The sequence below is a fragment of the Pelodiscus sinensis genome, chromosome 2 (genome assembly GCF_052426305.1).
Source record: "Pelodiscus sinensis isolate ZL-2025 chromosome 2, ASM5242630v1, whole genome shotgun sequence".
Taxonomy (NCBI): Eukaryota; Metazoa; Chordata; order Testudines; family Trionychidae; genus Pelodiscus; species Pelodiscus sinensis.
In genome coordinates, this window is record NC_143053.1 from 68,859,683 (window position 1) to 68,887,422 (window position 27,740).

At 38.2% G+C, this 27,740-nt stretch overlaps 1 protein-coding gene across 1 annotated transcript in view; it reads left to right on the plus strand.

The window, feature by feature from the left end:
- The window catches only part of ST18 (ST18 C2H2C-type zinc finger transcription factor), a 131,868-nt gene that overhangs the window by 18,545 nt on the left and 85,583 nt on the right, over positions 1-27,740 (plus strand). The window contains exons 2-4 of the mRNA XM_089776258.1: positions 13,063-13,169; positions 22,796-22,850; positions 24,716-24,746. Coding sequence (XP_089632384.1) covers positions 22,796-22,850; positions 24,716-24,746 — 86 coding nt within the window. The 5' untranslated portion in view covers positions 13,063-13,169. The remainder of the gene's footprint in view (positions 1-13,062; positions 13,170-22,795; positions 22,851-24,715; positions 24,747-27,740) is intronic.

Genomic DNA, 27,740 nt, shown 5'->3' on the forward strand with positions numbered 1-27,740 from the left:
GCATTTCTCTTATTTTCTGTGGCTTGACTTTTCAGGCCTGTTTATTAATTCAGTGACCTTGGGAGAAATATTCTCCGATTAAGAGAGATTTACATGCAAAAAGATATAAAAGTAAAAGAAGTTTCAGGTATTTTTTAAACTGCTTTGCAAAATCTTTGCACAACAAACATCACCAATATGTAAACAGAGCTCTAGCTACTGTGTTTGTCCACAGCTAGAGCTACAGATGAACACAGTGTAGTTGTGTGATGACAGGAACAGCTGACTCATTAGTAGAGAGCAGTGAAAGGTAATTAACCCTGGGAAAAGTACAGCTGCCATGCGAGCTGTTCCTTTCTGTACGATCTGATTAGAAATTAGTGTTAAACCACTGATTCTTTTTTTTTAAAGTCATTGATAATTCACTTTCCCTCTCAGGTGTGGCCCCTAAAAAGGAGCCTAGAATGGTACCTAATGAACAAAAGGTTTTCAGTCTAAAAGAGGTTTGTTCAGAGATCAGCACACACCATTTGGCTGTTGCTGGAGGGTGTATAAACTATAAATATTTCCCTCTCTTTGAATATTTGAGGACTGTCCCCAAATCTCTGGACAATGCATAGAAATATATGGCATATGCCATTAAGGTGTAGAATAGTTATTTCACATAAAGCAGCTCATAGATACATGGTTGGATGTTGTTATCACGTAACTGAGTCCTGAACTTAAAAGGGAGATTGATATAGCTGCTTTGGTCAGGATTGTGAAAATTCCACACCCCTGTGCTGGCTTAACCCCTGGTAAAGATGCAACTACGTCAACAGAAGCATGCTTCTGTCACTGTAGCTACCATCATTCAGGGAGGTGGTGTTCCTATGCTGACAGAAACCCCCCATCCATCAGTATAGACTCATAAGTATATATGGAGTTCTGGAGTGATGCCAGCATAGATCTGGTGACAGTGCTATGCTGATATATTCTTCCCAGGTATGTATTTCTTTTGTGTTTGAAAATGTTTCAGATCAATGGCAATGCAGTCAACTCCAGAAGAAATGTTCCTTTTGTTAGAGTGCATTAACAAAGATTAAATAAAAAGACATATTCCCTGCACACACAAAAAGCCAGCAGCACACACTTTCTGCAAATATTTGGAGAGTTGAAGTGCCCATAGAAAAGATGGAGCCCTTGATTTCATATGGGATCCAAAGGACGGGACAGTAGCATATTCAGACTTATGACTCAGGATTCAGTCCTTATTATCAAAAATAATAAAACTATCAATTAAAGTCATGAGCATGCTATAGAAATTTTCAAAAGTACTGCATTTGAATGTATTTATGATATTTCAGAAGTTTTCAACTAGCTTAGATTCTAAACTCTTCAAAGCAGGAGTTCTGTCTTCATATACATATGTGACGAGCCCCCAGCACAATGTGAGTGCTATTAGAATATAAACAATAAGAATATGAGCCAATGAAGTCAATGGGAGTTTTACCATTCACCTCTGTGAACACAGGATCTGGGTAAGAATCTGAATGTAAATTGTATAGAATCACAACTACGGAGAACACACAAAAAAAATATCATCCAATACGTATAATTGATCTCTTAGGGTATGTCTATACACTACAGCACTAATTCAAACTACGGTAACTTAATTCGAATTAGTTCATTCGAACTAAGCTAATTCGAACTAGTGCATCTAGACCTAAAAACTAGTTCGAATTAGCGTTTTGCTAATTCGAACTAGCATGTCCACATTGAGTGGACCCTGAACTGAGGTTAAGGATGGCTTGAAGCAGTGCCGGCAGGGCATCAGATTAGGACTTAGAGCGTGGAGCTGCTGTCTCAGGCTAGCCGAGGGCTGTGCTTAAAGGGACCCGACCCCCACCCCGGACAGACAGTTCTCAGAGGTTCCCCACTCACTTGTCTAACTTGATGAGGGACAGCAAAGCAGTCCTGGCTTGGAGTGCAATGAATGCCCACACTCGGCATATCACAGGACTCGGCCATCAGCCCGGCTGCACTTGCCGCAGGCTGCCATCTGGGGAGAGGGCAATTGGGGGGCTGCAGGACAGCTTCCACCCCGAGGAGCCCTCAGAGCCATCCCAGTCCTCCCCATCGGGGGCTTGTACCCCATTCCTCCCTCACCTCCTTCCACTTACCCCTTCCTAGCCCCTCTTCCTGATGTACAAAATAAAGGACACGTGTGGTCAAAAATAGAAACTCTCTTTATTGAACAAAACTGGGGGAGACTGGGAAAAGGAGGTGGGAGAGGGGAAGAGAGAGGGTGGGAGAAGGGAGGGCAACTAAAATGATCAGGGGTTTGGAACAGGTCCCATATGAAGAGAGGCTAAAGAGACTGTACTTCTCAGCTTAGAAAAGAGGAGACGGAGGGGGGACAGGATAGAGGTCTATAAAAGCATGAATGGTGTGGAGAGGGTGCATAAAGAAAAGTTCTTCATTAGTTCCCATAATAGAAGGACTAGAGGACACCAAATGAAATGAATGGGTAGTGGACTTCAAACTAATAACAGAAAGTTCTTCTTCACAAAGCAAATAGTCAACCTGTGGAACTCCTTGCTGCAGGAGGCTGTGAAGGCTACAACTAGAACAGAGTTTAAAGAGAAGTTAGATAAAGTCATGGAGGTTGGGTCCATGGAGTGCTATTAGCCAGGAGGTAGAAATGGTGTCCCTGGCCTCTGTTTGTGGAAGGCTGGAGAGGGATGGCACGAGACAAATGGCTTGGTCATTGTTTCGGTCCATCCCCTCCAGGGTCCCTAGTGTTGGCCGCTGTTGGCAGACAGGTTACTGGGCTAGATGGACCTTTGGTCTGACCCAGTACGGCCATTCTAAGCTCAGGGCTCAGGGTCGGGGTTCTCACTGGACCACCCTGATTTTCATGCAAACCTGCTCCTGGGTGGCCAGGCTGGCAGCTCTCCTGCCCTAGATGGCCACTTTCCTGTACCTAGTGCGGAGGTCGTGGATGAGGTCCACGATCTCCGCACTAGACCTGGGGGCGCCTGCCTCTTGCGGACCTGGGCAGGCTCCCGGGAGCCGCCAGCCTGGTCCTGGGAAGAGGCGTAGGGCTGGGTGGCAGCGGGTGGCTGGTTCGTGCCGTGCCAGGTGCAGGGTCTGCTGGCTGGGTGCTGGCAGACTTGCACCTTGCACCTGGCACCGTAGCCAGACCATGCCCCTTTAAGGGCTCCGGGGCCGGGAGGGGGACAGACGAGTTTCCCTGGTGGTGCCCAGAGTGGCCACCAGGGAAAGCTGGGGAGGGCTAGCCTCCCACTAGTTCGAATTAAGGGTCTACACAGCCCTTAATTCGAACTACTTAATTCTAACTAGGCGTTAGTCCTCGTAGAATGAGGTTTACCTAGTTCGAATTAAGCGCTCCGCTAGTTCGAATTAAGTTCGAACTAGCGATTTTCCTGTGTAGCGCCTATCAAAGTTAATTCGAACTAACGTCTGTTAGTTCGAATTAACTTTGTAGTGTAGACATAGCCAATATGACCCTCTAAGGGTATGTCCACACTATACTGTAGTTCACAATTTGAGCCACCCGCATTGCATATTTTATTTCAAAACAGCTTATTTCATAATTTGGCACTGTCTACACAGTACCAAATTTCAAAATAACCTGCTATTCCAAAACATCCCTTATTCCTTGTGGAATGGTTTACAGAGACATCAGAATTGCGAGCCCGAAATGATGGGCTTGTTGTTAAGACACGGGATAGCTATTTCGGGATACTCCAGTATCCTGAAATAGCATTGCAGCGAAGATACAGCCATTCTGTGCTGATGGCCTTAATTTTCGATAACGGAATGATGGAGCGTTATTATGTCACTAGTGGGACATAATATGTTACAGTAGGTAGGTTTTTAAAGCACCATTTTTTTTCATTTTGAATCAAGATTAAGCTTAGATGTGTGTTTAGATGTTTTTTTACTCTGTGTTTGTCACATTCACATGAGCCAAAACTTTTCCCTTTAGAAGTTCAGTTTCCTTTAAATGCTACTTAGTGTTTACTGTGTCTGTACAGTATTTGAAGTCACACAGTACAAAAACATTTGCACATAATATAATTAGGGATGTGAAAGGTTAGCCGGTAACTGGTGAGAGCTGGAGCAGCTCCCCGCCTCCCCTGGGTAGGGGGCTGCTTAGGCCCACAGGGGGGCGGCTGTGGACAGAGGATGCTCTCATCTGGAGGGCCAGGGTGCCCCACAGCCAGGGGCTGCGCCAGCATCTGAATCAGCATCTGTCCACAGGGAGTGCAGCCTGCTGCTGACAGGGGATGCTCCCAGGGGAGTTGGGAGCCATGAGCCGGTGGCGTCCAAGCACCCATGTGGGGGCTTGGAGCTGGCAGCCAAACCCAATGTGGGACTGGGAGCAGAAGCCATGCAGGAGGAGGGCTGCTGCAGCCAAGCTAGAATAGTCCCCCACCCAGATCCCACTTAGTCAGTTAACTGGTTAAATGTTAGGTTAACCTAACATTTGACTGGTTATCTGATTAACCAGGATTTTACATCCTTCACTGTAATGTTTTCCATCAATGAGGGGCAAAAGCATTCAAGTCAGAAAGAACTAAGTATATTTGCTGACAGAATGATTTATGTCTAATATTAAAGCATTTAATCGACTAACAAAGCAAACTTTTCAGAAGGCATGTGTTTGGGTAGTGAAACAATCTCCTGATTTTGTGAAAAACGTGGCAGATAAAGGGCCAGCCATTTACCTTCCCATACAATCATTTTTTCCTTAATAGCCATTCTTCTTGGAAATATTGTTTTTCACATTTTTTCTTGGGAAAGTTTGGTGAGAAAGAAAAACTTTTTTTAATGAACAATAATATAGTAGTTAGATAGCAGCATGCCTCTCAGAGAAAGCTGAAGTACTGAAGTTCTGGTAAACTGATTATAATAATAATATTTAGCACCTTTATAACATGCTGCATTCATAGATGCAAAGCATACTTTGCAAAGTAGGATCAGCATCGTTGTTCTTATTTTTAGTTGAATGTTAAATGACTTAACCTAGGTCACAAAATACATCAGTGTCAGAGACAGGAAAGAAGTTTTCTTACAGTCCCATTCACTTCAAGGTGCCTCTCTTGTATATTATCTAACAGAGCCTTGGTCCCGGTAGAGATTTTTGTACTGCTCCTGTAGTACCAATGAGTAAGTTTATTCAGCCTCCCTCAGGGAAAGGAAATCCTAAGAGGGCATAAAGCTGCTGTAGTGGTTTCGTACCAGCCTTTTTCTGGGCCTAGCATAGTCCAGGAAAAAGAAGAGCATAGTCAGAATGTTGCTGCACTGCTAGAATGTCCCCTTATACATATAGTCAGCGGGGCACAACCACAAAGACTTACAAGACATACCAACACTCTAAGCCTCTGCTGAACACCTCTTAGCCACATGAGGGAATCCATCGGAATAAATCTAGTCAGTGCTTTGGCATCAAGCAAGCTGCTTTGGTATCAGGCAAATAAGGCCCCGTTCAGTTGTCACATATGCATCGTCTTTGTTGTTCTGTTTTCCAAGTTTTTTCTCTGTTGCTCACCATGGCCCCAGGCTCCTAAGAGTAGTGCACTAGTACAAGCAAGTCTCATTGTTTTCACTAGTTAGGGTCATTGAAGTCCCTTATGTGGTGAAAGACTGTACTTCACATGACTCTCTTGAAGTTAATGAACATGTGTGATTTGCATGTTGAAGGATGGCACACTTCTTCCTTTTGTGTGACTTTCCCCACTCCTTAGAATACGTCTGTCATGCCTAATGAAGAGAGAGCCCACTGAAGAAGATGAATGCATCTGAACACTGAGTGGTGTTTGTCTCTTTCTAAATAATAACTTGTATTTTAGATTCATTGTACCATTTGGCTCCACGTCTGAGAATGAACAAAAGACAATAATTAAATAAGTTAATTAACCGCATTTCCTTATACTATATAAGGAGTTTCTTTATACCAATTCTAGCTGTCATGTTACTCCCACAGAATTTGGTTAGGACAGCCAGAAATCACAGACAAGAAAAGTAGTAACAGAGATTAAAACTTTAAATATTTGAGAAGTGATGATCATTTTGACAAAGTCTAATCTGCTCTAACATATCTTTAACAGCCCTGTGCTACAGTGATTGTACACACACAAAAGTCCCTGGGATATCAAGGGAGACCCATCCAATTTAGTATGAATTTTACATATACAAGAACTTCAGCACTGGACTGTAACTAGCAGGACTAGCGAACAACGCTGCCCAATTCTTCCTGGAGCTATATGAATGCCGCTGCTATGTAACTGAAAATATAAGACTCAAATATAACTTCCTATAACATTTGGGTTGTTTGTTTGGTTTTTTTTTTCGTTTGGGGTTTTTTTGAGCAAGTTTTTTCACTTTGGGTTCAGTCCTGCAACTGTTGATGTGCTGAGTGCTGTCAGCTCCTGCTAAAATCAATAGCAGCAATTCCTCACTCTCAGAACCTCACTGCATCAAGTCTATGCAAGAAAAATTGCATGGACTTAAAAGAAAAGATACATTTGAAAATAAAAGCACCACTGTATTACAGAGTCAATGGGGCATGCTCTTTGAACTTTGTATAAAAAGTGCTCTTAAATCATAATGTTATCATTTATTTTTACTCAAAATAATGCATATTACCATAACACAAGCCTTGAAGTTAAGTGCTTAATTTAATGAAAATAGTTGCCATAGTTACCACGAGAGACCAGAAAACAACTTTTAGTTCTTTTGAAGTTACGAAGTAGCTTAAAAAGAGGGAAAAGAAGAAACAAGAACGCAGAAGTTTATTATTCAGTGGTTCATGCCTGACCAACTCTAATAAAGAAAATTCTGGATAGATTAAGGTGTTGACATTTTCCAGCTGAAATCCATAAATGCCCGTCTACAAATACAAAATCATATTTCAACTCGTGAATTTGTGCTTTTTCCTCTGTTCTTTGTGTCAGGGAGAAAACAGGGTTCTCCCCACCCGCCAGGCTCTGCTTTTAAAATTTTGTTCATAAATCACATATTAGTGGTCAAAAAATCATCCTGAAGACAGTAATACATTGATAAGCATAACAACACATGCAGTCTAAGCTCTAACTTTATTATTTGTAATAAACACTCTCTTCTTAAAGGCCCGATGGGAGGGAAATGGGAATTTATCATAGTGAAGATGTCTTCTAGTGCTAGCTTCATTGTTTTTCAGTTTAGCATTGAGATGTGCTCTCTGTGAAGTGTTAATGGAGGTCACTGTTGTTGCTCTCCTTTACAGTGTCTAACTAACAGAGTTCTTACCTAGCTGACTGTTGAGGAACAAAATGATGTACTTTCCTGTATATCACCTTCAGCTTGCGAGCCTCTAAAGCTGCAGTGATTAACAGGACTTTTACAAAGTTTCTGTGTAGTTACAAGGACAGCTTCAATCTTCTGTCATTTTTTTGCATTAGCTATGATTATGCTTTTACCTCCAAAATGAATTTATTTTAAAGGTAACAATACAGACTCAGAGAATAGCTTATGTTTCATCTATATTTATCAGCACTCACTGTACATTTGTGTCTTCATTACCAGGAAATATTAAGGGACATTGTGCCATCTATTCCTGTTTACAGTTTATTATGCAGAGATAGGAAACACTTAGCATGTAAAATGAATGTAGAAATTATTCCTGGATAGAAACACGGACATTTCCCACTCGTTGGCTCTTTCTCCTCCATCACCGGATCAGAGTGTAATTGTCAGTAATCAGGCCTGCTTGCTGCTGATAAAACCACTCTGAATGCTAGCAGCCTTCTTTGTGTGATGACTCAATTATTCCAGAAGTGCCTCATCAAATCTGCCCCATCAGCTGGGCTAATAAATAAGGAGAAGAAACTGGCCCCCCAAAGCAAATTATAAATCCATTTGCATTAACCATTTCACTGGTCCATGATCTAGGCAGAAATAAGCATGGCAGATTGTGTTAAGCTTATTTGAATATGTTTATAATGTTTACAGCATGCAACCTTTTTTTTTTTTTTTTTCTCCACAAGGTGTTGGAATTATCAGTCATGAATAACATCTAAATGCAGTTATGTTAATTACAGTGAGGCCTCCGGCTTCTTTGAGGGATATTTTGTTGCTTAAATCAGGTGAAAGTTAAACCCTTCTGCGAGGCGAAATATGATCTTGCACATGGTATTGGAATTACTGCAGTGTTTAAAAGAGAGAGAGAGAGAGAAAGAGAGCTGAGGGTGAATTTTTACAGGTACTGAAAGGACAAATGCTGGTTTTATAAGGCTTTCTAGCACAGGCAAAATGACCTCATGTTCATCACAATACACTAATAGGTAAAACAAAGGTAAGCCTGATGTATGGAAATAAAGCACCAATCTAATTAGAATGGATTTTAATTTATGAAGTGCAGAAGTGTGCTGGGCATTTAACACAATAAGGATAAAGACAAGTTCTCTGCCCCAAGGACACTCCACTGTAAAGTCTCAATTCTGCCAACAATGCTGTGCATGAGTAGTCCCATTGAAACCAATAGGCCTAGTAACGTGTTTAACAGTAGATACATGGTTTTGCATCTTCTCTGAACAGGACATAAGTGTGTGCATAATATTCAAGATAATGAGATTACAGCCCTGTGTAAAGTTCCACATGTGTTTAAGTCTATGCAGAATGAGGGCCTAAATCAAATGGAGTACAATTTGGTTTTCTGTTGAATATTTCCTATTCAAGTTTACGCTTGAGGGGTCTATAGATCTTTAATTTTCTTAGAACATGTTATGTTACTTGTGCAAAGAGAAACCATTGTTATTTATTATACATATGAATAATTATTTTTGAATTACATTGATAAATGTGGTGGGCTTTGTTTTTAATGTTTGTGGGGGGGGGGTTGTATTCTGTGTTGAATGTTCTCTGTTTTAAATGACTATTGGTTTTACTTTCATCATTGCTTTTATCATTTAGGATTTCAATAAATGAAAGAAAATCAACTTAATGAGTAGCAAACTAATCTTGGTCTTGAGAGGGACTTGGTCTTCCAGATATAGTACAGATTGTGTATTACGTTGTGTGTGTGCACGCAGATAAAGAAAGAAAATACACATTTTATAGTCAAATTATCTACATGTGCAGCATATTTATTTTTCATATTAAAGTTCTCAGAAATCAACATTTTATAAATAATTAAGGGTGTGATTTTGTAATCTGATTCAAGGGCCTGGATCCATACCCTCTAGTGTGGCCCCATTGAGATCAGTGAGATACTGCAGGGGTCATGGTATCAGATTTCAGGACTAGAGTCCAAGCTGTGATTTATATCAGCATTCTGGTATGAATTAGGTTTGGACTTTGGAGGCCACCCTAAGCTTTGCACTGCAAGTGGCTATGAATAAAAACACTCATAGCAAACCTTCAGGATCTCTTCCTTCAGCTTGGAGCAGTAACAATAACAAATAAAATGGAATGTTTTCGCCATCTTTTTTTGAGTGTATATTTTACCATTCAAGCTGAATTTTCAGTGTCCATTTGGTAGATAAGGTTCATAGGCAGTTAGAAATCTTATGTTAGCTGCATGGCTAATAGTGGTGTTGACTTCATGTGGTGTATTTCTAGTCCTGTACTTTTATTGAAGGAATCTCCATGATAAGTCTCCTCAGCTCTCCACTGACTTGGTTCAGTGGATTCATGCAAAACTTGGATCAACTGAACCAAATCCCTTCATTGGGATATGCTTGGGTACTATGGTGATAGATACTGCAAGAACCTGTATAGACAGATTAATAGGACACTTCCATTATATATGCCACATACTCCTAGATATTATAAGCAAATAAAGTTGCCAAATTAAACCACATCCGTATCTGAGACCTCCTGTCTTCTTTCAGCAAGGCTGGACAATAGAGGCTGTTGGCCAGCTTCAGAAATTGCCTAATGGCTTGGGATGAAGGACACCTGCACAGTGGCAGACAGCTCTTTTACTTATGCACTATACTCTCTCTCAACATTTGGCCCATAGTTAATTTTCTTAAATTTTTTTCTTCAAAAAGGCTATTGCTTCTATAGTGAAATAAATATTTTGTTCACCAAATTGCTTGCTTTTTAATCATTAGAGAAAATCATAATCTATCCTTTGTATAAAATAAATAATTTGCTACCTGCAATATCTGGTCCCAGTATTGTATTTGAATCATAAGTAAGTGGTCCTTGGGACTGGTAACACACATGACACACACATCAAGTTTCATTACATCCTATGACCCAATGTAATCTGACATACCTAATTGTTAGTTAACATGACAGGTATGTTAAAATATATTATCGGTTTTAAGAAATATAATCTCTTCTGCAAAAATGTGGGCTCACCCTGAAATCAGCTGTATGGTAGCTAGTCCCTTGTAATCTGAAACAATCAGAAGGCCAGCACATCTAAAACTATTGATAAAATTATATCTGTAGTTAAAATTGACCAGAGAAGTTTTATAGTCTTACTATTATCCGACTTTAATAATCTCTCCTTTATAAAGATTGCTAATGATCTCTAAATCACAAAGCAGATAGGAATCAAATTGAAAATTGCACTGTTGCATGCACTTTTCCCAGAAGGTCCTTTATAAACCAAGATGTTTTTAAAAAAAATATACAGTTAGCGATTATGTAAAAGTAAATGTGAAAAGTTATGTATTTTTGTGCCCTTTGTGCACTTTTCTAAGTAGATCTCAGCTGTGCTGTCTTAACTCTCAGTCCCTTAGGATGAGAGAGACAGCAGATGGGGTTAGGGCAGAGGGCTGATGCATCTGACAGCAAACGGCCTGGTTGTTGAGTGGAAGCTGTGAGCGTCAGGAAGCTCCTTTTCCCCTGAGAACCAACTAACCACTGAAGAAAGTTGAAAATGAGCCCTTTGAGAAACGCTATTAAAAGTAGTAAAAAATTGCAATTGTGCAGATGATGTGCTGCTGTGTGGTTATTCGGATGCTAATGAGTTTGACATTAGGGAACTCAGAGGGTTTACAGCTACTCCCTTATGTGATTTAGGTCTTTATTGGCAATCTTTGAGAAAATAAATGGAAAATGTATTACTAATAAATACATAACATGATAGGGATTTAGACAAAAAGCTGCTAAGTTTCAGGCTGTCGGAAGAGCTTCACCACCATGTGTCTGTTTTCAGGATCTTTCTGTGTTAGGTTAGTGTGTTGCAAACAAAGAGGAAAAGGCAGGTGGGAAGCTTTAAAACTCTTGCTGTCTGGTTTTTTAAACTGCTGTTGAATTAGAATAATGAAAAAGGGCCTAACAAGGGTAAACAACATCTTCTCCAGCAAATTATTGGTTGTGATAGCTTGAAAATCCTTTTAGCTGCTGGGCTACTTGTCATTTCATCTTTTCTTGCCATGTCATTTGATTGTCTGCTTTGTTACCAGATACAATGTTTTTCACTTTAACTAGAGTGATTGATAGAATTTTAAGGAAAGATTTTATCGCTTGAGGGTCAGGAATAATCCAGCCACCATGAAACAGCCTTCAAGTTTTTTAAATAGCATATTCCAATTGTATTGGCAAAGCTTCATCAAACTTTGTCAACTGAATAGAAAAGTTTGACTTGAAGTTCCAAACATTGGAGGATAAATTTTGCCACCAGACTGTATTGTGTGCACTAATCATATGTACATTGACTAAATACACTGTAGGCTGTGTCTAGACTGGCAAGTTTTTCCGAAAAACTTGCCAGCTGTCTACACTGGCCGCTTGAATTTCCGGAAAAGCACTGACGATCTCATGTAAGATCATCAGTGCTTTTCCAGAAATACTATGCTGCTCCTTTTTGGGCAAAAGGGATAGCTCAGTGGTTTGAGCATTGGCCTGCTAAACCCAGGGTTGTGAGTTCAATCCTTGTGGAGGCCATTTGGGGCAAAAATTAATCAGGGATAGTACTTGGTCCTGCTGTGAAGGCAGGGGACTGGACTCAATGACCTTTCAAGGTCCCTTCCAGTTCTAGGAGATAGGCAATCTCCATTATAAAAATAAAATAAAAACTTTTTCGCAAAAGGGCCAGTGTAAACAGCACAGTAGTGTTTTTCGCAAAAAAGCCCCGATCGCGAAAATGGCGATCGGGGCTTTTTGGCGGAAAACCGCATCTAGATTGGCCATGGACGCTTTTCCGCAAAAAGTGCTTTTGCTGAAAAGCATCCTGCCAATCTAGACGTGCTTTTCCGAAAATGCTTTTAACGGAAAACTTTTACGTTAAAAGCATTTTCGGAAAATCATGCCAGTGTAGCCGTAGCCTGTAGAGTATAGCAAAAGGAACTCTGCAGTTGTACATGCTTCTTAAAGCACTTTCAGTCTATCATTGCCACTTCTGCCCCTGGTGACAATAGTGACAAGGGATAGACTCTATGCAAATAAGTGAACACAAAGGGCTTGATTTCCAAAAGCACCAGGACTCTGACATTCACTAAAGTCTTCAGGAACTGCAAGTTTTTCAGCACTTCTAAATACAAGGCTTGCAGTACAGTACATCCACATACCTCTTCTCCTGCAACTCATCTTCACTCAGAGCTCCCATTGATTTCAGAGGGAATTTGTTCACAGAAAGACTGCAAAATTAGGATCAAGGAAACTTCCTGCCTTTTCTTCAGTTCGTTTATATAAGAAACACTGACAGCATGCAAATATTTTAAACTGTTAGTACCTTTCAACAATTAACTAGCACTCAGCAAACTTTCAACACCAGATACAAAAACTTAATACGAGAAGTTGTAAAAAACGTCTGAAAAGACATTATGCTTCTGAGATGAAAATACTTGGATTTGTATTTTTAAAGTAGAGCAAAAATAGGAACATATTCTTGCTGTAGGTAAAATTCTTAAGCTTTGAATGAGTGCACTTTTGCTGTGACCAGAGGCAGTTAAAAAAATGTTGACTTTGATGTTGTCCCCTTAAACAGTAGCATTAAACTTTTTTGTGTGTTTACAATGTAACTTGGCAATACCCTGCAAGAAACTGCTGCACCTGGATATTTTCCCCCACTTGAGCTACATCAGTCCCACTTCATTTGTGTTTTATGTACTGTATTTGTATTCTTTCTTTCAGAGAATGAATTTCAGGATTATTTGTTAAATCAGCAAAAGTATCTTGGTCAAAGTGACGGATTTCATCACTTGGAATCTGCACACGATTTCACCTGGAAGCAGGCAAAGGTGGGAGAATTCATTCATGAAAATGAACTTCAGTCAAAGTATGTTTCTCTATTAAACTCAGGAAAATGTGTGATCTATTTGTAGCATTGCTATTTCCATAGCAAGTTTGCTTATTGCCAGCAACTTTGGCCAGTATTTAGAATATTAGAGAGTGCAAAAATCAAGTATAACAATGTCTGGCCATCGTCAAATACCTGAATATTTAGCATAACTAAAAAATAGGCTTTTTTGTTTCAGAACCCAATTCTGTCACTATATATTGGCATGATGCAGAAATATTTTCAGATCTCCTCAAACCTTTCATCACTGAAAAGATATTTTAAAACATACAATTTTTATTTCACTTGTAAGCAATGACTTATATTAATAAAATATTTAATTTGATAATATATGTTGATTTTAATTTTTAAAACATTTATTTTTTCTATAAAATGATGGCACATGATTGTCTGATTGGTCAGGTACTTAGTTTTCTCTAAAATGTAATTCAGAATCTTTTATAATATTGCCAAAAGAAACAATTTCTTAAAACTTAATATATTTTCCCCCAGGAGTAGTCTAAGATACAGAAGAAGAGATCACCTTCAACATTTTTTCAAGTTCAAAAGCTGCTGCATGTTTAAAAAAAATAGCAGCATATTTCAGATTGAATCAAGCAATCTTTATGCAGGATAAGTTTTTTAAATTTGTGCTAAAAATACAAAGCTGGCAGTTGCCCCTTAATTTCATAAAGCTGTGGCTCTGCCCTTTGATGCCTTGGTAAAGCAGTCTAATAGAAATCCTTGGCACACATTAGTTACCTAAGGGAATAATGGAACTATTTGCTGTAGTCGTTTGGCAAAAGGACATAAACATATGGCTTTGGTTTATATTCAGCACTGCCAGTTGTGCAAAGTTGCATGGATGAAGTATACAACAGCAGCGACAACTCAGAAATCAGAAGTGAGAATCAAAATAAATCATCCTCATTACCAAGTTAGTCTCAGGTTTATTTCATTGCAACTCATTTTCAAGCATTTAGTCCCAGATGGAATACACCTTATTTCTCAAAAACATGCATAGCTTTTGGCCCTCTGCATATGACTTTGTACCCTGGATAGGTTTCATATTATGTAACCTCCTGCTGAATGTGCTTTCAGCTTTACATTTACTCTTTGCACTTATTTATTTTAATTATTATGGAAGGTACATTAACAGCAATCACTTCCACACCAGTCAACTTTCTCATAGAGAAATCAAGGATAGGATTATAAGGTAAAGGACCATGAACAATGTCAAAATCAAGGACATGATATCAGAAAGAAGTAATAACATGCCTTCAGAAATGGCCTTGAAAAACACTTTTTGGTGTGTGTTCATTTATGTGGGGATGCTTTATTTCTCTATGTTAGTTAAAAAAAAGTCCAATTGTAGATTAGTTGCCAGTACAGGGACATCCCTGACAATTATGTAATTGTATCTTACTATAGCAATACTCTGAAGTATGAAATGTTTTTCACTGCACATAATCAGATTTCTGCAGAGAGAGTGGTATTTCTGTAGTAAGCTTCTCTAGAATTTAATATTGTAAGGGGGGAACATCAGAAATTATAGTGAAATGACAATGAGATGAGATGGTCACAAACCTTAAAAAGAAAGTCAACAACTTGTGCTCAGTGTTCAGCCTACCTGAGTTTTCCTTTGGGATTTTCTTGTTTGGTTCGGTGGCTTTGGGGTTTGTTTTAATTTTTTGTCATAATCATTTCCGTTTTCTTTGTATGTTTTAAAAGGTATGTGTAGTTTCCATTAAAAAAGAAAAGAAAAAGGAAAGAAACACACAACCTTAATGCAAAGAGCACTGACAAGACAGAGTTGTCACAGTTTATTATTTATCGTGGAAGGATGAGTAATTTTCACACTTGTTAGATCACCATGGGGCACAATACTGCACACACATGTTGGTAATCACAGTGCTTTGCAGAGTCTGACTTCATAGTGTTTCACTTTTCATGAAAATATTTGTAGCTTATATGTTAGTAAGTTCATGAGGGATAATACTGAATGGTTGTCATCATACTAATATTATAACAATATATAGGAATAATATTCCAATCGTAAAATATCATGACAGTAATGGAATTAGCTTTTGTCCCCATTGTAAATCAAAAATGGAAAGACTGTTTAAAATGTTCAGAAGGACATTTTTAATAGGAAAATGACTGTGCCAATGTATCCTTAGAGTCTGTTGTCTGAAAGGATATTTATCAAACATCTTGAATAAGTCATAATAAATCTTTTAGTTCTGTGTGCATATGTATTTAAATGAGATTTCGAATGCCTATTGAAACATATCCTAAAAAGTGTATGAAAATAGTTAATACTCAGACAGAACCCTAGGTCTGCTATTTCTTTTAAATATAACAAAATAAATGAAAACTATTCTAAACAAACTGTTTGCCAAATTTGATTTCTAAAGTCAGAGCTATTTTTGCTTAAATGATCTCTGGGAATCTTCTATTTTTGGGACTACAGCTAAAACTGGGGATGATTTCCTATTTTATTGAATATAGTCTTGTGTAAGGTTGTGGACTACCCTTCCAGGAGTTTCAAGCTCTCTCCATGAAATTCATCCTTACTTAGAAATTAAAATAGGACTTAAATGGTGCATAGAACTCATGCTAGTGTAACCCAAGAACCTTCTTAGTGGGTTATATTGTCCCATCTAGTGGCACTGAAACCACTTTCAGGTTACGTCTAGACTGCAGGCTTCTTTTGGAAGAAGCTTTTCTGGAAGAGATCTTCCAAAAAAACTTCTTCTGAAAGACACCGTCCACATTGCCAAAGCACATCGAAAAAGTGATCTGCTTTTTTGAAAGTGAATGAATGCTATCTCGCATTTAAGCTGTGATTACTATGGATGGAGTGGCCACCAGGGTACATGTGCTTTTTCCTCTTTCCTCTTCTTTTGAAAGAACTCCCTCTTCCCCGTCCACTCACGCCTTTTGCCGAAAGAACTCTTTCAGAAAAAGCCTTCTTCCTTATACAAAGATGTTTACCAATGTTGGAAAAAACCCTCTGTTCTTTTGATTTTCTTTTGAAAGAACACAATTGGGCTACGTCTACACTGGCCCCTCTTCCGGAAGGGGCATGTAAATTTCACGAGTCGTCGTAGGGAAATCCGCGGGGGATTTAAATATCCCCCGCGGCATTTAAATAAAAATGTCCGCCGCTTTTTTCCGGCTTTTAAAAAAGCCGGAAAAGAGCGTCTAGACTGGCCCCGATCCTCCGGAAAAAGTGCCCTTTTCCGGAGGCTCTTATTCTTACTTCAAAAATAAGAATTCTTACTTCAAAGTAAGAATAAGAGCCTCCGGAAAAGGGCACTTTTTCCGGAGGATCGGGGCCAGTCTAGACGCTCTTTTCCGGCTTTTTTAAAAGCCGGAAAAAAGCGGCGGACATTTTTATTTAAATGCCGCGGGGGATATTTAAATCCCCCGCGGATTTCCCTACGACGACTCGTGAAATTTACATGCCCCTTCCGGAAGAGGGGCCAGTGTAGACGTAGCCTTGCAGTGTGGATGTAATTCAAGTTTTTTCAGAAAAATAGCCATTTTTTCGAAAAAACTCTATAGTGTGGAATAGCCTCAGAGAGAAATGAGTGTGATTTATACCCTTAGCTAATACCCATCTAGCTTTTAGCTCATGCACTAAGCTCAGGCAGTCCCAAGGTCAATTCCACCCAGACATGACCTGGGTGAGCCAGCGCTACAAGCTGGAGCTCATCTGGGATTTCAACAGGGAAGTTTCTGAAACTTGAGATGCACTTCCTCAGCTAGGGAAGTATGTAACCCACACATCTGCTATGTGTGGTGCACTGTCCCATCTAGTGGCACTGTGACTACTTAAAGAATAATGAGTCTCCTCTACATCATTAGCTCATAGCCAGCTGGCTTTTAGCTCATGTGGTGGAAGCTCATGCTCAAAGTTCCAGAGGTCCCAAGTTCCATTTCACCTACAGCTGACAGGGGTCTGCCTGTGTTATACTAGCTCTCCCCAGGAGAAGAATTTTACCCGTTATCTCCATCAGCAGTTCCAGCTTCCCCACGCTGCTCTGATTTCCCAACTAGCATACTGGAGGGGCTACTTTAGGAGGTGACAGTTTAGTTCTGAAAGTATTATATTAATTGTTTTAAAAAAATAGGAGATTTATTTGGCACTGCCCAGGCCAGACTAGAGGCAAGGGAGGAGTGGGCTGTGTAGGCTGCCTGGCCTGGGTATGGGAGGGAGGATGCACAGTCCTCCTGCTGTTGCTCCCCAAGACTGGCCCAATATGGGGCACACAGGCCACCCTCTGGAACTCCCCAGACACAGCCCAGGAGCAGGGGGCATGCAATGGCTGGCAGCTGCTCCCCAGAACAGGCTGAGGTTACAGCTACTGTCGGCCAGTGGCTTGCAGCTATGGCTTGCTGCTCCCTGTCATCATTCCATAGTATAACTCCTTCCTCTCAGATCCCTCTCTTACCATTTTACAGGAAACAATAGAATTCCAGGCACATCCCATTTCCCTGCCTGACTGTGCTTTAATTAGGATAAGAGGAAACTGCATTACCAAATTTTGTGGTTCTACTCTAATGGTTTAGGAGTTATTGAACAAACAGACTCACAGACGGATGGACGGACAGACAGATGCACATTTCTAAAATATATAGCTCGATAAACAGACTGAGGTTTCTGTATTAAACATACCATATTTCAACCCAGAGCTATTTCCTCAAACCAAATTATAACCCTCTCAAAAAAACTGGCACCAAATCTCGTTATCTCATTCACGCAAGCCCTGAAGTCATCGACTCACAAGTAAACTGACTTCTCAGCAGTTTCTGTGAGTAAGGTGAGTAGGATTTGGCTGATATAAGCAGGATCACTAAAATGATGTGAACATTGCAATAGCAGCTTTTGCACTTATTAATAAAGCCAGAGAGTCTAGGCTGTGAAATTGTTCATTTATACAAATGAATTCCCTTTAGCATTTTGATGTACTGGTCTATAACCTTGGCCACTATTCTAGGAGCACATTTACTGGCCCCAAATAACTGTATGTCCCAACCAATAAGATACAAAAAATAATTTAGTTAAATAGTTTAGGAAAATAGTTTAGTTAAAGTTAAAACAGTAATCTTGAACTTACAATATAAATGCCATGTGTTTTATATTATATATAATTTTTTTTGTGGGGGAGAGGGAGGAGGGTTAAAGCCATTTGGCTCTAGTGACTAAGAGTGTTGATACTGACCTTACTCAACTCCCACTAGTGTCAGCACCATAACAAAACAGGCCTTTCGTGCATCTAGCAATAACAATATGTCTCAAAAATGCTTGCAGAGGAAAAAATAAGGCGGCTTAAGAACTATTGGGCAGAATGTTAGCATTGAGAACATCATTTCATATTTTTTGCTATAACTGATTAAAAGGCTGGAATGGTTGAGAATCTGTTACTGTGTTGCTTCATGTAAAAAAACTCAGAAGACATAAAAAGTCAGACATAAGAAACTTTTTATATTTGCCTTTGCCTATTTTTAAATGATCTCTGAAAAAAAATCTATCAAAACCAATAAAAATCTTCACTGGGACATCACCTTGACAGTTGCAACTAGAAAAGGAAAGTAGCTGCAAAATATTTATAATTTTCACAGCTTTATCCACAGTTATTTTTAGTGTAATTTTACTTATAATGTATGAGACTTTGTGTGAGTTGAGTCACTTTATATGCAACGGACACTTGCAAAATGATGATGATTTTTGAGTGAAATGTGCACCTTCCTAAGGGGGGTAACCATTTTAATCTTAAAGAGCTTAAACATCTGTCATAAATTCAAATGATTTTAAAGAAAGAAAAGCAATAGGAAAAAAATCACCTCAATTGATTTTATTGTTGGTTTTCCCTCATTGTGTGGTTTTGAAATATTCATCACCGTGAAACATGCTATTTAGAACCAAGTAACTGCTGCTCAGTAGAAGCAGTGGACACTTTTTGTTTCATAATTAAAAGAGCAGCAAGTGATTGGTGTGGTATTTATTATGAAATGATGACAAAGGAGTACCAGCGATTTTAATAGTTTTAGCTTACAGGAGCTGTTGTTAATTTTGTCTGTGGAGTTGCAGGTGAAATAATGCACAATGGATAAATAGTCTACATTGGTTTAACTGAACATAATATATAGTGTGTTCTGGAGTTGTTTGTCTCAATAGACTACAGTAATCAAAAGTAATGAACCTATTATGTGCAGGACCTTGGAGAGTGTAGAATGGCAGTAAAAGTGTGGCACATAAAAGGTTTATTAAAGGAAATTAAAGTCCATCATTGCCACACCTGCTCCCCTATTATAAGTCTATGGCAGGTCAGTGCCTTCAATCACAACTCAGCATCAGCGAACAGAGCCATGTTTCCCATTACCATTGCAGTCACATTGCAATCCACTCGTTCTCAGGTTTTGAGACTGGTAACAACTACGAGAGCCGTCAGCCACTGCTAAATTAAAAAACCCAAACATTTTAATCCCCACTACTAACAATGAATGCAAATATAATCATATAAAATTTAACATTTTGGTTTTACTGCTGCATAGTTGATCAATATATATTTTGGTTTCAGATTTCCCAAGCTCAGGCAGAAGCAACAGAACTGTTCATGTATTTCTCTAATATTTTCAAATAGCTGCTCAAGAACTTGACTGTGTTCTTTCCTGTAAAGAAGTACTAGGTTGTATGGAACATGTCACGTCACAGTCATCTGTAAGAATGAGTTAGAAGAGGACCAAATTAGGAAAGTGTTGTTTCACTTTTATAAAGGATTGTCTCAGTCCTTTCTCCTTCTTTGTTAGATAAATTCAGTCCTACTGCATTGGATCTCTCAGCCCTAGTCTACACAAGGAAGTTATTTTAAGATAACTCTTTCTTATTTCGAAATAACAAGCAGAGTGTCCACACTACCAAGCCTGTTATTTCAAAATAACAGGCTGATTATTTTGAAATAATAACTCCTGCTTTCCACAAGGAATAACGCTTATTTGAAATAGTGTTATTTCAGAAAAGCAGTAGTGTGGATGCTCTGGTGCTGCTATTTTGAAATAACTACTCCCCAGAATCATTCAAAGTAATTACTCCCCAATACTTTCTGGGGCTCTAAGTCAAGATAGCGCATCCACATTAAGGGAGCCTACCTTGGACTTACTTAGAGGCTTCCCTGTGGAAGTATGGACATGCTGTTTCAAAATAGTTATTTTGGGGGGTACTATTTTGAAATAAGTTATTTCAAAATAATTCCTAGTGTAGACATGTCCTAAGAGAAGACCTTGAAAATGTCTCAGTTGTCTGTTTTCCATTAACTTATTATTAAAGCATCTTTACATCTTCAGAGCATTATGAAAATAGTAAACTGCTTCTTGCACACTTCTGAAGACCTGTAGCAGCAAATTTGTGCTGTTTTGAACATTTCCTCTCTCTGCTCCTATATGAAGCACCCTGTACAATACTGCACAGTGAGACAGCAGAGAAGGAATAGTCAGGGAATAAAGTTCTACATGGATTTTTATTTTGTCACTTTTTGCAGCTAGTGGTCCACAACTGCCTATATATAGGCTATTTCAAAACCAGAGGGCTGAGATCTGCATTTGAGCCTAACAGATTAATCAGAAAAACAATGGATCCTTCCACAGGGAGTTTTATTCCCATTTTAGAGATGAAAAAATTGAGTCAAACAGAGATTCTGTGACTTGCACAAAGGTAAACAGCGAGTCACTAACAGAAATAGAATAAAAACTTAGGGTGGGTCTACATAGCACCTTAAACTTGAAATAAGATATGCAATTTGTGCTATGCAAATTGCATATCTAATTTTGAAACTATTTCAAAATAGCTTATTTTGAAATCTGGCACATTTACACAGTGCCAAATTTTGAAATAACATGCTATTTCGAGCCATCTCTTATCCTTCATGCAAGAAGGTTTACCAGGATGGCAAAATAGCGCACCCATTATTTTGAAAAAATATTTTGAAATGAGAAAATTGTGCAATGCAGCTTGTGCAATGCAGACATACCCTTAGGCTATGTCTAGACTGCAAGCCTCTTTCGAAAGAGAGCGTCTAGACTGCACGCGGAACTTTCGAAAGAGCAAGCCGCTTTTTCGAAAGAAAGCACCCAGTGAGTCTGGATGCTCTCTTTCAAAGAAGCCCTATTTACATTCAAGAACGCCTTCTTTCGAAAGAAGCACTTTCGAAAGAAGGCGTTCTTCCTCGTGAAATGAGGTTTACCGCCGTCGAAAGAAAAGCCGCGTTCTTTCGATTTAATTTCGAAAGAACGCGGCTGCAGTCTAGACGCAGGTGAAGTTTTTTCGGAAAAAGGCTACTTTTCCCGAAAAAACCCCTGAGTCTGGACACAGCCTTAGAGTGCCTGTTCTTTTGCCTAGTGTCATATACCAGATCTCCACTTGAAAAATCATACCTTCAATATTGGTATTTTTGGAAAGAGTTAAAAATGTCCATTGTTATTCATGGTGAAAATTATACTGTTGTGCAAACTGTTGTACGTCACTGTGACACTGCCCACCAAAACATCAAATCTTAGTTTCTTTAAAATTTCAAGGGTTTATAATTAAACTCCTAGAATGGAAATTTGTCTCTACAGTTTTGGCTCTGGGTTAGATCCAAGATCAAAAGATGTATATTTCTGAATCTGGTTAACATGTAGCCAGAAATGTCATGAGAACAGATGATCTTAAAAGGTTTCTGTTATTTCAGTCAGAAATGTTAGAACAGCAGCTCACAATATTTAAATGCTGTGAAATCAAAACCTAAATCCTCTCCCTGATTCAGTATCAAATATGAATCCCAAGATCTATGTTGACTACCATCCAAATCTGTGCATTACCTCTTAGGCCCATTTGGTATCCAAGATGTAGCTAATTTAATGGGCAAAATACATCTTTGTGTGTGTGAAATCTGAAACTCTGTTGGGTAAAACTCTTATTAAAATGTTATTATTGCTTCAGATTGAGTGAAAAAATTAGAATATCACATAGTGATGGTGTTTGTAATACCAATTAGAGATGTGTCTTAAAACATTGTTGTTTCATTTTAGTAGTTCATTGTATGTATCTGACCTTTGATAGCTCAAAAATAGTTTTCTTGCCTCTAGGCTAGAAGTAGTCATAGGTTCAAGTTCTGGTGAAGATTCTCAGAAATTTTAACTGACAATATTAGCACTAGGAATTTGAAGGTGCTGATATCTCTAGGTCCCAGCCTCCAATAAAGATTTACATTTAAAATTTTGTTGAAGCAAATCCTGAAAGCATCAAGCATTGGATTTCACAGTGTCTAATCTTACATCTGCAATCAACACCTGTGGATGTTGGCATCAAGTCTTAAAGGGTACCTTTTACCAGTTGTTTGATTAAACAGACATCATCATTACAGATATCTCCAAGAGACTATCAGATATTCAAAGATGTGTTTTTATCTTTGTGACAAGATTAATAAGGCATGGTAGTACTCCTTCCCATTAGTGTCAGGACATTGGAATTTTATAACACATTTTCAAGATTTTCTCTCTGAGTGGCAAAAAGGAATTAAAGATGTTGTGTTAATGTTACAGATGGATGCAGATGGTGAAGATAAAAAACTGCGCACACGCTCAAAAGGAACCAGGGGTGAGTTTCCAAGCACGTTTGATGACCCTGTATCAATCACACCATGAAATATGATAGTTCCTGTGTACAGCCACTAATGTGTACTCAGAGTGTATATGGCTTCCTTAGGACAGCTTTTTTAATCAAGCCAAGCTGCTGGTATCAAGAGGCAAAGTGTTATTAGCTCTGGTTTAAAGAAAAGAGGAAATATTTTTCTAATTCATGATCATTTAAATATGGGTATGTATGAAAGCACATACAGCATATAGTTTACCTTGGAAAGGAATGCCTTTCACCATGAAAATTAAGGTTTTGTAAAGGAAATAAAGTTGCCTGAAGCCGAATGATGTCTTCAGAATAAAAAGCCATCAGCCAGATAAAGAACAATTTGTTCACTGGCATATAAGTATACTTGCTTTGAATCAAAGGGTAGTTTCTTTCTTCTCTCTGAGTATACTGGGATATGATATTTTTAAAGTAGATTTTTATTTTTAATTCTCCCCTCTCTTTTGGTAAGAAGCAGACTACAATGTGATATTGCAAGGTAAACAGGCCCTAAACACTAGGAAAACATGTTTGACTAGCAACAGAGCTGGTCATTTAATTCCTAATACTTTTTTAAACCATTGATAGTGAGTGGAAAGTCAACATATGCACAAATAAACATACCATTTTGCCTGCCTTACAAGCCAATTGTGCTTATGAAGTCAATGGCCATGATTTCACTTGAAGTTGTGCACGCTTGTAACAAAGAGGCCATTAAATACTTTGATTCATTGTCAAAGCAGAGTAGTCCTGGGTTACTATGTGTCTACCTGATACATATACCTATAACATCAAGTTATGCTTGAGGCCAAATGTGAAAGTGAGGCTGGTGTTTCTTTTCATTCCTTAGTGGCACATCAGCAAACCATTGCAAATTGGTGGTATCTCCTTATGAGAAGACATGCAGAGAAACTGAAATCAATGGGACTCTTGCCCTTGATTTCAATAAAATCAAGATCTCAGCCTGGTACTCTGACAGCAGGTCAGGACTGAAGTGCATTGACAGAGGTGTGTTAAAAACAATGCCATCTCTTGCCTACAAAGAGGACTATGGGTAGAAAAATCTCCCTTAAAAAGCCACATTTGTTCTGGATGTAAAACTTTTAAAATGGGACCCAGTACTGTTCCCTTTCAAATTCCTAGAAACTCCAATAGGATGAGGATCAAGCAAATAACTAAACACATTTCATGCCACAAAGTAATGAAGTTATTGCAGCACATGTCAACCTGTGGCTTGTTTTGCTGTCAAATGTGGGAAACTATAATCTGACTGGATCTCATTTAACATAGTCTATTCAGTGTTAAAATATACCCATTGTTTCTTTAATCACAGAGAGAGAGAGAGAGAGAGAAAGAGAGAGAGAGAGAGAGACAGTTAAATGAGCAAATGCATTTTCCCAGAAGAGGAACAACTGATGTTGCCTGTGCAACATGAGTAATCTTTAGAACCACCTGTTGGCTCTGTCAATATGCTGCATACTCTTGTGTGGGCAGGTATTTGTAAACACCAGCTTTCTTCATTCCCAAATCAAATTATCAGTCAGAAAAACAAAGATTTCTCATCGCTCTGTGGATAATAAAGTAGTGCCTTAGTTGCTTCGCTGTGCTGAAGATTATCGTCTTCATCATGTGTGGGGTTTATCTAAAATAACCCTGGGAATTACACATTTGGTCAACATTTGCCAATAATAGTTACGATCCTGTGGTTAGCATGAAATAAAGAATCACCTGTGTTTTGATAGCCACTCCTCTGTCATCACAGAGAGACAGGTGCAAGGTTGCAGAAAGCACAGGACTGGAAATGTAAACTAATTCATTCATTCCCTCTGCTTTTATAACAGCGCAAGTGGACTCTATAGCTCAAGAGCTCAGGTAAGAACTCATACAGTTTATATTTTCTAGATTCATTATCTGATTATACTGATTGATCATTCTTTATCTATAGCATATTGGCTAAAATAAAGAACACAGTGAATGATGCATTCATGTAGTGATATATATTATTTACCTTACAAAGAGTGCTTCATGAAGATTCCCTGTAAGTGAACCAAAAGTACAAATGAAGAGTTATCAATAAACCCTTTCTCGTCACATTTAGAAATTAATACAAATTGGACATGTACATGGGTATGTATTCTCTGCATATACCTATTGACTTTAGGATCCAGAACCTATTAAATTTCAAGTTAATCCTCAGAATCCTTATATTGAGTAAACATTATTACTTTTATAGATCTAGTTAATAATTTTCACAAATAGCCAGGCTCTGTAAATTGTTGCCAGCCGAATATGCATAATTTGTTTATTTCCATCAACTGACAGCTGAAGTTTTGCATTTTATTGAAGTAGAATAAAATAAGGCTGACCTTTTCCATATTTCCATAAACCATGTCAATTTGGTCAAATACATACATTTGACAAAGATATTTCAGATCCTCAATAATTTCTTAAATGAATAATATCTGAATAATTTACCATGTTACCTGAGTATACTGAAATGAATTTTATATTCTAAAATTCACACGTATTTGAAGACGCAAATAGCAAGACTGATGTATATGTAAAGGTTCCATCATAAAAAATATTGCCAGGAGTTGACATTAGTTTCTTAGGGCTCTGTCAGCAATTATGACAGAAGGAGCACAGAACTGAAGTTGGGTAAACACTACTACTTTTCTATAGTATTTATTCACTGGAGGTTTTTTTAAATAAATACGTTCAGCAATGTTCAAGCCTTTTCAACAGGCATGTGAGCTAGTGATTTTTATTGACATATGTAGCCAATAATTGATTGTGTGTTCGTCCAACTAGAGAACAGAAACTATCACATGACTTATCTGGCCAATCACATCTAAGTCCAGGCTAATTTATCAGATAAATTATTTATTATGAATTGTTCAGTCAACTCTACCACATTTATCTGTATTGTTATGTGTGTCCTTAGATTTAGCGTATCTCTTTTTTTCTCTGTGCATCCCTAATTTATGCACCAGAAGGATGCATTAATCCAAAGAGGCAGTCATCCAAAAATGAGGATGGTCCATGTGTTCATAAGAGAAAAATGTTTGAAAAATAGAAGATGTGTAAGTTTTTTCAACACCAGGAAAGCTGTAATTTATGCATTACCAATTTATTAGCTTTTCCCAAGCAATTTTGATGTTTTCCTGTGAAATACATCTTAATAACTTCCATTTAACATATTACTCTTTCTGTCAGAGCTCTAGAATACATGAAGAAACATGCACCTGTGTTTCAAATATAGGTATAAACATTCAACATTTAATCCAGTCCCTTTATACTTTAAATTTAGGGGCAACATAACCCCATATTAGCCCATGCAAATGAGATCATTGGTATCTTGTCAGATTGCCATGTGTATGTACAAGTCTGATAATAAAAACATAGAAGCACAAAAATTGTGCATGCAAAAATTGTATATATAGTGTGAGAGGCATACACTTTTTGAAAATGTAGTGCATACATTTTTGTCTTGTTACTTGTACCTATGGAACTATAAAAGAACCCTTGCAAATTGTCCCCAGGAAATAAAGATTTTAAATATTATTTAATTTACTGCATTTTAAAAACACATATATGGAGCCTGACTCTGTTCTGACCAATGTTCAAAATGATGTTTTGACTGTTTTAAATCCAAGCTTAATTAATCTACCCTTTTCCCTGGTTTATCCTGTCTAACAAAGCACTTGTGCACTTCTTATTGAGTTCTTATTTTAAAGTGCCTTGGGATACTTTGGTATGAAAGGCGTTACATAAGCTTTCACACTGAAATTATATTGTTATTAATTTTGTAACATTGATTGGTTCTACATCTTTTGTCACCCTATTCTAATTTTAGATGTTATGTTTTATAATTGTAAAGGAACAATGAAGCTAAATGAAAGGTTATAGTCAATGAAGTTATATGAACAAGTTAAGCCCAGAAACTGTATTACCACTTGAAAATCTACTTCACGTTAACTCCAAGAATGCTCAGGACTTTTTATCTGAAGTCAGTGGCAAAACTGAGCTCTCAGGAATGTGTAAGGGGAATCACTGCGTGTGCTCAGAAAGTTCATCATCAGCAAGCCTTAAAGGGGTTATACCCTAGAGCTTTGAGGCTCTTTCTGACTGTCTGATGTATTTCAGTCATTAGGCTAGGTACGGAAGAAGCAGGCTTCATGTGTACAATTATTAAACACATCACAAAGGGATAAATAATGCCAAACTCATAAAGCTATTACTTCATGATAGAAGTCTTCAGATCTCTAAAGCAAAGTAGAAGAATAGAGTGGATTTCAATCCGTTTGAAATCAATGGCAGTAAGTTCAGGGGGGCCACGATTTTTACCCATGTAATGGGCAGAACATTTTCCCTCTCCCCAAGTTTCATCAGTTGACCTAGGAAACATAGTTATACAAAGAAATTCTGCCAAGCTATTTTTCATACTTATACCCTCTTCCTATTTATTTTCACAAACTGATTTTGAAACGGTTACTATATCAAGCAATTTATAGCATCAACCCCTTATTTTATTTTTTAGCATTTTATATCACTTTATCAGATTCTCTTTTTACCCTCAGTCTGTGTAAGCCAGCCATTTGCATTTTTACGTAACTCCTAATTCCCAAACACATAATTATTTTGAGCCCTCTTAACTTGTTTCTTTAATTACATCATTTTTCCTATGATAGACTGGTCTGAATCACATATGCTATTTCAACACTAGTTACTATAAAGCTCTACACAGTGACAGAATAACTTCTGCCAATATAGATTCTATAAGGTATTCCAAGGCCAATTTGCACTTTTCACTGTTGCCAAACATGGTGCACAAATTTATTTGTAAAGGTTTTTTTTTTCTATTAT